The sequence below is a fragment of the Bos mutus genome, chromosome 22 (assembly GCF_027580195.1).
Source record: "Bos mutus isolate GX-2022 chromosome 22, NWIPB_WYAK_1.1, whole genome shotgun sequence".
Classification (NCBI taxonomy): Eukaryota; Metazoa; Chordata; class Mammalia; order Artiodactyla; family Bovidae; genus Bos; species Bos mutus.
In genome coordinates this window covers 67,284,097-67,294,281 of record NC_091638.1, presented here as the reverse complement: position 1 = coordinate 67,294,281, position 10,185 = coordinate 67,284,097, and the positions used below count along the sequence as shown (strand labels likewise).

Here is a 10,185-nt window from a genome sequence, read left to right as displayed (position 1 = left end):
AGCCTGGCATTTCGTGTGGTGTACTCTCCATATAAATTAAATAAGCAGGGTGACAATATACAGCCTTGACATACTCCTTTCCCAGTTTTGAACCAATCCTTTTGTTTCATGTCCAGTTCTAACTGTTGCTTCTTGGCCTGCATACAGGTTTCTCAAGAGGCAGGTAAGGTGGAATGATGTTCCCATCTCTTGAAGAATTTTCCAGTTTGTTGTGATCCACAAAGTCAAAGGATTTAGTGTAGTCAATGAAGCAGAAATAGATGTTTTTCTGGAATTCCCCTGCTTTCTCTATGATCTAATGGATGTTAGCAATTTGATCTCTTGCTCCTCTGCCTTTTCTAAATCCAGCTTGTACATCTGGAAGTTCTTGGTTCACATACTGTTGAGAATTTTGAACATTGCTAGCATGTGAAATGAGCACAGTCATATGGTAGTTTGAGCATTCTTTGGCATTGCCCTTCTTTGGAAATGGGATGAAAACTGACCTTTTCCAGTTCTGTGGTCACTGCTGAGTTTTCAAAATTTGATGACATATTGACTGCAGCACTTTAGCAGCAGCATCTTTTAAGATTTTAAATAGCTCAGCTGGAATTCCATCACCTCCACTAGCTTTGCTTGTAGTAATGCTTCCTAAGGCGCACTTGACTTCACACATCAAGATGTCTGGCTCTAGATGAACAACCACACCATCGTGATTATCCAGGTCATTAAGATCTTTTTTTGCGTAGTTCTTCTGTGAATTCTTGCCACCTCTTCTTAATATCTTCTGCTTCTGTTAGGTCCATGCTGTTTCTATCCTTTATTGTGCCCATCTTTGCATGAAATGTTCTCTTGGTATCTTCAATTTTCCTGAAGAGATCTTTTTCTTTCTATTGAGAATAGAAAAGAGATCTTCTGTCTGTCTATTCTATTGTTTTCTTCTATTTCTTTGCACTATTCAGTTCAGAGGCTTTCTCATCTCTCCTTGCGCTTTGTTGGAACTCTGCATTCAGATGGGTATATCTTTCTCTTTCTCCTTGGCCTTTCATTTGCATTCTTCTCTCTGCTCTTTGTAAGGCCTCCTCAGACAACCATTTTGCCTTTCTTGCATTTCTTTTCTTTGGGACGGGTTTGGTCACCACCTCCTGTACAGTGTTACGAACCTCCAGCCATATTCTTCAGGCACTGTATCAGGTCTAATCCCCTGAATCTATTTCTCACTTCCACTGTATAATCATAAGGGATTTGATTTAGGTCATACCTGAATGGTCTAATGGTTTTCCCTACTTTCTTCAATTTAAGTTTGAATTTTGCAATAAGGAGTTCATGATCTGAGTCACAGTCAGCTCCTGGCCTTGTTTTTGCTGACTGTATAGAGCTTCTCCATCTTCAGCTGCAAAGAATGTTATCAATATGATTTTGATACTGACCATCTGGTGATGTCCATATGCAGATTCACCTCTTGTGTTGTTGGAAGATGGTCTTTGCTATGACCAGTATGTTCTCTTGACAAAACTCTTAGCCTTTGTCCTGCTTCATTTTGTACTCCAAGACCAAACTTGCCTGTTACTCCAGGTATCTCTTGACTTCCTACTTTTACATTCCAATCTCCTATGATGAAAAGGACATCTTTTTTGATGTTAGTTTAGAAGGTCCTGTAGGTCTTCATAGAAACATTCAACACCAGCTTCTTCAGCTGAAGAGGCTGAAGCAGCCGTGGGTAGATGCAACAAAAGTGAATAAAATCTCAAAGGCGCATACAGTACATGCAGTCAGGGACAGAGACGCTGCTTTGGTAGAGAACCACAGCCGCGGTCAGAGTCCTGACTTAGAGTGCGGTGACGGGAAGCCTTTTCCTAGGAGGCAACATTGAGTTAAGACCTCAAAGATGAGAAACAGGAGTAAGAATGTTCCAGGCCAAAGGAAAGCAAGAGGAGATGGGAAAGGCTTTCACCTGCTTAGGACTAGCAAGGACATCAGTGTGGCTGGATCCAGGCCAGCCAGAGGAAGAGACGTTGGAGAGGAGGGGAAAGATTACTCAGGGCCTAAAACCGTGACAGGAGACAGATTTTATCTCCACGTGCAGTAGGAATCCATTGAGGAGATCTAAGCAGGAGAATGACATGATTTGATTCACAGATTAAAGCCAACCCCCTGACAATGTGTGGAGAAAGGATTGGAGGAAGCAAGAGTGGAAGCCGAGAGGCCAGGTAGGCTCCTGCAGTGGTGCAGGCAGGAGGAAATGAGAGCTTTCACCAGGTATGAACGGAAGTAAAGGACTGGATTTGGGCTACTTCAGAGACGTGTGTGTGTGTGTGTGTGTGTGTGTGTATGTATGTGTTAGTCATTCAGTCGTATCTGATTCTTTGCAACCCCATGGATTGCACCCCGCTCCTCTGTCCATGGAATTCTCCAGGCAAGGATATTGGAGTGGGTTGCCATTCCCTTCTCCATGGGACCTTCCTGACCCAGGGGTTGAAGCCAGGCCTCCTGCATTATGGGCAGATTCTCTGCCATCTTGGCCACCAGGGAAGCCAACTTTGGACACAGAACTAACATGATTTGCTAAGGCATTTAAAGTGGGGATGAGGAAATGAGAGGCGCCTTGTATCTCTGACTTTAGCAACTGGATGAAGAGTTGATGTTTATTTAGACTGGGATGAGATGAGCATCAGGACTTTTGTAGTATCATCTGGTGCTGGCAGGACTAATTCCCAACCTCTCTGGATGAGTGCATATCCATCTTAAGCCTCAAGGAGCTCCCAGAAATAATGTGTCACAGGCATTGAGCAGGACACAATCAAAGATAACCAGACACACAAGGAAGCAAGACAATATGAACAAGAATTTGCAGAGCAAACATACACAGTAACATATATTGGAGTAGTCAGTCACGAATTTAAAACAACTATATTTGTTCATGTTTAAAGAAGTAAATTACAAAGTCAAGAACGTCTATGGGGAACATGAAATGGTAACAGTGATAAAGCAGACTTGAAAAAGAGCCAGTAGAACCTCTAACAATAAAATAGATGAAAACTAAAATTAAAAAACAATTGGAGGGCTTCCTTGGTGACTCAGTGGTAAAGAATCCACCTGCCAATGCAGGAGACATGGGTTCAATCCCGGATCCAGAAAGGTCCCACAGGCCTTGGAGCATCTAAACTCGAGTGCCACAATTACTGAACCTGTGCTCTAGAGCCTGGGAGCCGCAACCGCTGAGCCCACGAGCCATAACTACTGAAGCCTGCCCATTCTAAAGCCTGTGCTCCACAGTAAGAGAAGTCACTGCGATGAGACGCCCGTGCAGCACAACTGGAGGGTGGCCCCTGTTCACTGAAACTAGAGAGAAGCCCACACAGCAGCAAGACCTAGCACAGCCACGGAAAAGTAGTGGAAAACTGGAGAGCCAAAAAGTCGTAGTGCCATATGAAGATGTTGTTTTGTTTTGGCAAAAAAATTATAAAACAATGTGCTGAGTGGCCCATTTGTACATTTTCTGAAAACGAATTGCCTATGATCTGGGCCTCTTAATGTACCACAGGCTACTATAATCCAGGGCAAGTTTCAGTGAAAGTACACAATCCAAAATATTATTTTCTATTTCAGTTATTTGAACTAAAGGAAATAAAATGACACTATTTATATAATGAACACATGTAATTAAAAATCATTATTTTAAGAAAAAATTAGTGGCATGTACTGGGGCTCCCAGGTGGCACTGGTGGTAAAGAATCCATCTGCCAAGGCAGGAGACCCACGTTCGGTCCCTGAGTCGGGAAGATCCCCTGGAGAAGGAAATGGCAATCCACTCTAGTATTCTTGCCTGGAAAATCCCATGGACAGAGAAGCCAGGCAGGCCGCAGTCCTTGGGGTCACAAAGAGTGGGACACAGCACACACACACACACACCTTGCCATATACTGCATATAGAGTATAATTATGTCATATACAGCGCCAGTTACTTAAGTGTGATAGTTTATTACCCAGTGTTCCATTCTGATAACTAGAAAAGCATTAATAGATTGTAAAACTCTTATTTTACTAGACTGAGGGCCTCAGTTTCTTGCTGGTTGTCAGTCAGAGGCCACCCTCAGTTCCATTCTCCCTAATAAAACTCATGTTGCCAAAGACATCATAGAGCTGTAGAAAAAACAAGAACCAGATGAACTAAAAGTCCAGAGAGGAAAGAGCCCTTCATGTGTGAGCTGATAATCACCAGATGTCTTTCTCCCTGGAGATACCTTCCCATTTTAGGTGCAAGCTGATTGGGTTTAGTCCAGGCAGAGGGAACCCACTGGGAGTAAGCTTTGGGTGGTCTCTCATAAAGATAGAAAAAGGTGGAGAGAATGTTAAAAAAAAAAGATCAGGCTGACTCTAAGCCAATAGAGATTGTTGTAGGTGTATTTAATAATAGACACAAGACTGAGACAAAGAACACTTTAAGCACAGAGTGAATGGGAGATGAAAAGCATAGACAGTCTGTTTAGACGATTCTTTATAAAGTGTTACGGTGAAAAAAAACAGAAATGCAGCAGTGGCTAAAGGAGATGTGCAGGGAGATAATTGCTCGTTCTTGAATAATACTAGAGTTTATGTGTATGCTCAATTTTTTTTTTTTTTTTTTGCTATTGAGTCATGGAGTTCTTTATATACTTTGGATATTATCTCATCAGATATATGATTTAAACACTTTTTCTTCCTATTCTGTAGGTTGCATTTTCCCTTTGTTGATGACTTCCTTCGCTGTGCAGAAGTTTTTTAATTTGATATGCCGTTTGTTTATTTTTGCTTTTGTCGCCTTTGCTTTTGAGATTAAATCAAAAAGCTCATTGCCAAAACCAATGTTTTCTTCTAGATTTACGGTTTCAGGTCTTATGCTCAAGTCTTATATTTATTTGACTATGCCAGGTCTTAGTTGCAGTACAGGAGATCTTTGTTGCAGCCTACAGGACCTCGGATGCAGCATGTGGGATCTTGTTTTGTGACCAGGAATCGAATCTCCGCTCCCTACACTGGAAGTGCAGTCTTAATCACTGGACATCAGGGAAGTTCCTGAATTAATTTCTAAAGTTTCATTCTTTGGCATGTGGTTGTTCACCTTCCCCAGGACCGTTTATTGAAGACCTTTCCCCACTGAATATTCTTGGCTCCTGTGTCATAAATTAATTGACCGTATATGGAGTTATTCCTGCAACCTTTTGAGATAGGCACTATCTTCCCTATCGTATAGATGAGGATCTAAGTCACAGAGTAGATAAGTAACTTGCCTAAGACTATACAGCTTGGCAGAATAGAACCGAGGGTGGCCCCTGACTTGACAACCAGCAAGAAACCGTGGCCCTCAGTCCAGCAGTTCAGAAAGAACTAAATGCTGCCAACAACCCCGTGAGTTTGAAAGTGGATCCTTCCCCAGTCAAGCCTCAGATGAGACCACAGCCTCAGCTGACTCAACTGATTGCAGTTTTAGGAGATCCTGAAGCAGAGGACCAAACGATGTTCATCACAGGGCTGTGGGTTTGTTTGTTGGTTTTTTTATGCAAACAAAAAACTAACCAACAGTTGAGGCTTTGGTAACTAAACAACAGTCTACTCATAAAACACGAAGTAGCTATTAAAAACTGTTTTAAGGAAATAATGAAAAAATATTCTAAATAATTGCCAAGCTACAAGTAGAATACAACAGTATATAGAATATGACCCAAATTTGTTTTTCTTAAAGCATTACATATAAAGAAAAACCAAAGTAGAAAAGATAAATGGCAATATATTGGCAGGAGTCTCATCTGGGTGGGAGGGGATTACTCGAGGCTTTTCTTTTCCTGTAGGGTTTTTTCTAAGCTTTCCAAATCTTCTTGGTGTAAAACCACATGCCTGGGCACATAACAGGTGCTTGGTAAATGTGAATCCCATTTCTCCCCGGACTCCTCCTCTCTTCTCTGTGAGGACAGGAGTCCATTATATTATGACTAACGGAAAAACAAACGGCCAGGTTCCAAGAACTTCTCCCACTGTGGGCAGGAACCTACTGATGCTTTGCTTCTTCTGCAGGTCTGTAGCCATAAACCCCACAGTATTCACATTTTGGTATCACCTGACTCTGAGTCAGGGTCAGTTTAATGGACAGGTCTGAGGCAGCCCTTGGGATCCAGGGTACTCTGTGTAGCAACTCTGCTTGGGGCTGTGATCTGAAGTCTTCAAAAGGGTCTGTTTCTGTGGAGGCTGCGAGTCCACCAGAGACAGGAGGCCTTTCTGATGGAAGCAAGCCCAACATCCACAGCCCCTGCCCGCCCTGTCCGTTCTCTCACCCCTGCTGCTGCTGCTAAGTTGCTTCAGTCGTGTCCAACTCTCAGCGACCCATGGACTGCAGCCTACCAGGCTTCTCCGTCCATGGGATTTTCCTCTCTCACCCCTAGGAAGGCAGAAAAGACAAGATTTTCTCCTTCCTCTGTCTGGTCAGACCTTGGGGAAGTTGCTCTACCTGGCTGAACCTCAGACTACACATCTGAGAAACTCCTACTTCCCAGGGCAGCTGATGTCTGTCCATGGTGGCTACTGTCAGCACCGTCCCAAAGCAGAAACTGCAAGTGGATGACAAAACATGTTTACTCAGGCTTGATGCTCTGATATACAGAATTTAAAAATAATAAAGTCAGAAAAATATAATCAGCTTGATGTGACCTCCCTTCCTCCCCTTGGGCACAGCCTTCTCAACTGGCCCCCTTCAAAATCCCAGAGGCTGGGGGACAGGAGTCACTTCTTGGCAGCTTCTGCCTGGGCTGCCAAATCCGCCTCTTTCTGAGCAGCCAGGAACAGGGCTCGCTCCTTCTGGAAAGCTGCCAGCTCTTCTGAACTGAGGCTGCAAGTACAGAGAAACACAGTGAGTGAGGGGCCGGTCACGGGTGGGAGCTCACAGCAGCCACGTCACTGTCTCAGAGCCCCTCCCCGCTCCTGGACGTCCCAGCCCCATAGGTGTGTGTTAGTCGCTTAGTCATGTCTGCCTCTTTGTGACCCCATGGACTGGAGCCCACCAGGCTTCTCTGTCCATGGAATTCTGCAGGCAAGAATACTGGAGTGGGTTGCCACTGCCTTCTCCAGGGGATCTTCCAAACCCAGGTCTCCTGAATTGCAGGCAGATTCTTTACTGTCTGAGCTATAGGGAAAGACCCTCCCAGCCCCCACACCTTTGCTCATCTCTCTTCTCTGCCAGGAGTGCCACTCTGCCATCACCTCTACCTTTTACTATTTTCTTAAATCCCTCCTTATCCTTGGAGGATTAGAACAGCTAAACCCCAATCCAGATTAACCTGCCCACTCTCTGAGCCCAAAAACATTTTGTACAAAGAAGTCATCAGGTGGTACACGGACGTCTCTCAGAGCAGGGATCAGATTCGCTCACTGCTGTATTCCCAGAACAAGTAAAGATCGGAGCAAAGTAAATCCCACCCCTGCTCCATGCTTACCCCCGCTCCTCTTGGGAAATAACCAACCATCAGCCTTCGCATGGGATGTGACACCAGCAGCAAGAGGCCAGGGAAGGGCTGAGTGCTACCCCGCTGTCATCTGGGCCACATGCTCTCCCACTCAACATCTCACCTTCCTGAGGTCTCCGAAGCCCCATGAGGAGCCCTCTGTTGGCCTCAGGATCAGGTCTGGATTTGAGAACCAACTAGACCCTTTTGCCTCACCTCCTACTATGTCCCACTCTGTCTCTAGTGTGATGCACCCAGATCACACTGAACTTCTCTGGTTCACTCTTCACCTGACATTCTTCACAGGGATTTTTCCACTTCTTGGAATGCTTGTCCCTAGTCCCTGACCTCCTTTCCCAGGGCTTTGTTTGGATGTCAACTGCTCTGCAAAGCCTTCATTGACACACAGGCAAATTCAGGAACCTTACTCCCTGTTCTCAAGACATTTGTGGTTTCTTTGATCAGGGCTGACCATCCGGCAGTATAATGCTCCAATATGGATCTGCCTCCATCTCTGGACTGGGAGCTCCTTAAAAGCAAGGCCAAGCATGGCTACCTCCTTCCGGACTGTATCCAGTGTCCAGGACAGTCTAATACACATTGGGTGCATAACAATTATATTCCAAATGAATGAATGAGAATCTAAGATCCTTTAACACAGACACTGACTCTCCCACTCAGTGGGACCTCAGCTTTGTCCCAGAGTCAAGAACATTCCAGGCCCTTCTCTCACACTGAGCTTCCCCCAGATACTCACTCCTTCACCACACGAATACCCAGGGAACGGGCAGAGCCAATGATGGAGCGGACAACAGAGGACAGGGGCACATCTTGGAGGGCAAAGGCGTCATCCTGAGCTTTGACGCGGGCGATCTCATACACGTGCTTCAGTGTCACCAGGCCGGCCACCTCTTTCCCTGGGACAAAGCACAAGCAGCCCTTCAGGAGTCACTGCTTCCTTCCAGAGCCCCCAGAAGCCCAGATGCCCACCATGCCCCTTACCTGTGTTCCGGGCCCCCTTCTCAATCCCAGCGGCGGCCTTCAGGAAGTAGGAAACAGTGGGTTGGCCAATTTTTATTTCAAATGTTCTGTCAGGCTGAAGGGAAAAAAAGAGTTATGAGAATCCTCCTACCTGTCCCAAGCCCTGCTGCCCCAGCCCAAGGAGCTACTAACTTCCTGCCCACCTCTGCTCACCTTCCTAGGGTGCTCCTTTAACTGACCATAAAGCCACAGGAAAAATAAACTTCTAACAAATGTCCCTGTCACCTCTATTCCAGCTCCAACTCTGCTCTGGAAGCCCTGGAAAGTTGGAGGGACAAAAAAAAATCTGCAACACGGTAGGGCGCGCTCAGGAAAGATATGGTCTAGTCTCCACTGTGTAAAAGGGGAAAGGGTGGCCCGGCATCGAGAAGAGATTCTGGACTTCCTTGGTGGTGTCCAGTGCTTAAGAATCTGCCTGTCAATGCAGGGAACACGGGTTCGATCCCTGGTCAGGGAAGATCCCACATGCCAACCTAAGCTTGTGCACCACAGCTACGGAGCCTGTGCTCCACAACAGCAGAAACCCGAGCACCGCAACTAGAGACAGCCTGCAGGCAGCAACCAAGACCCAGCACAGCCAAAAATGGCCTCAACTACGACCCGGTGCAGCCAAGTAAACAAAAATAAAATATTTTTTTTTAAAAAAGAGATTTGCCCCAAGCGGGGAGCCAAGTAGCAACCCCAGGTGACCAGCTCCAGGCCTTGGGGAGAATAAGGAAATTGGGGATCAGAGTCCCGACTCCTCACCTTCACAAAAATCTTGGTAGGCAGAGGAATGCCTTCTTTGATGTCCTTGGTCTTCTCGTTGAACTCCTTACAAAACTGGTTGATGGAGACGCCTCGCTGTGAGGGAGGCAAAGAGGTAAGCGTGGGGAGGAAGGGCCGGGTTCCTTCCACCCAGGAAGCTCTATCCCTTCTCTCCTCCGTCTTCACGTCTCTAAGGATACCCATCCTTTTCTCTCTACCCACATTCAACTACCATTTTATGTGCCAGATGATTCGTGTGCTCCATACCTCTCTGTCCTTTCAACAGCCCGCTGACGAAGGACGGAGGAGGCTGAGCCTCCAAGAGGTTGTATAACTAACCCAAGGCCATAAAGTGTGCGGGCAGCAGCCCCGGTTTGAAACGAGGCCGCCCTGGCCCAGTCCGCACCCCTCACCCGCGTACTAGATCCAACCCTCCCGCCCCTCCCACGCCTGGTTTCTCCCGCGGCTGCACCTGACCCAGGATGGGGCCTAGAGGGGGCCCGGGCATGGCCTGGCCTGCCCGCAAGATGGTCCGGATCACGCCTTCGGCCTCGGGCTTCCTGAGAGCCCGAGTGGCCCGGCTTAGCTTCGACATGATTCGGAGCTCCCAGGGTTAGTTAACCTCAGATCTACACCAAGAGCGGGGCTCTGGGCGCCGCCATATTGGGTTAAAGGTCAAGGGTCCTCACGTTAGGGTAAGACAAATAAAGCTGACAAATAGCAGCATTGACTCAATCCTTCCGCCCTCCAACTGGTAAGACAAGGATGAGATGAAGCGGAAAAAAACTTTTAACGTGCTATCTTAAGACTGGGGAAGGACTCGAATAGCTCAGATACACATATTCCTCCTGGAGAGCACACAGGCAAGACCTCAGACGGCCAAGCTGGGAAGGGGACTTTAATGCCCGCACTGCATTGTGGGTATGGTAGTTTTGACGTGGTATGC

At 46.4% G+C, this 10,185-nt stretch overlaps 1 protein-coding gene across 1 annotated transcript; it reads right to left on the bottom strand.

The window, feature by feature from the left end:
* Positions 1-6,567: 6,567 nt before the first annotated feature.
* Positions 6,568-9,923, bottom strand: MRPL11 (mitochondrial ribosomal protein L11). The gene is made up of 5 exons (XM_070359577.1): positions 9,712-9,923; positions 9,240-9,335; positions 8,454-8,547; positions 8,209-8,368; positions 6,568-6,838 (listed from the first exon to the last, which is right to left on the bottom strand). The coding sequence occupies exons 1-5, from the start codon at positions 9,832-9,834 to the stop codon at positions 6,733-6,735; spliced, it is 579 nt and encodes a 192-aa protein (XP_070215678.1). The 5' UTR covers positions 9,835-9,923; the 3' UTR covers positions 6,568-6,732.
* Between the last annotated feature and the right edge of the window lie 262 nt (positions 9,924-10,185).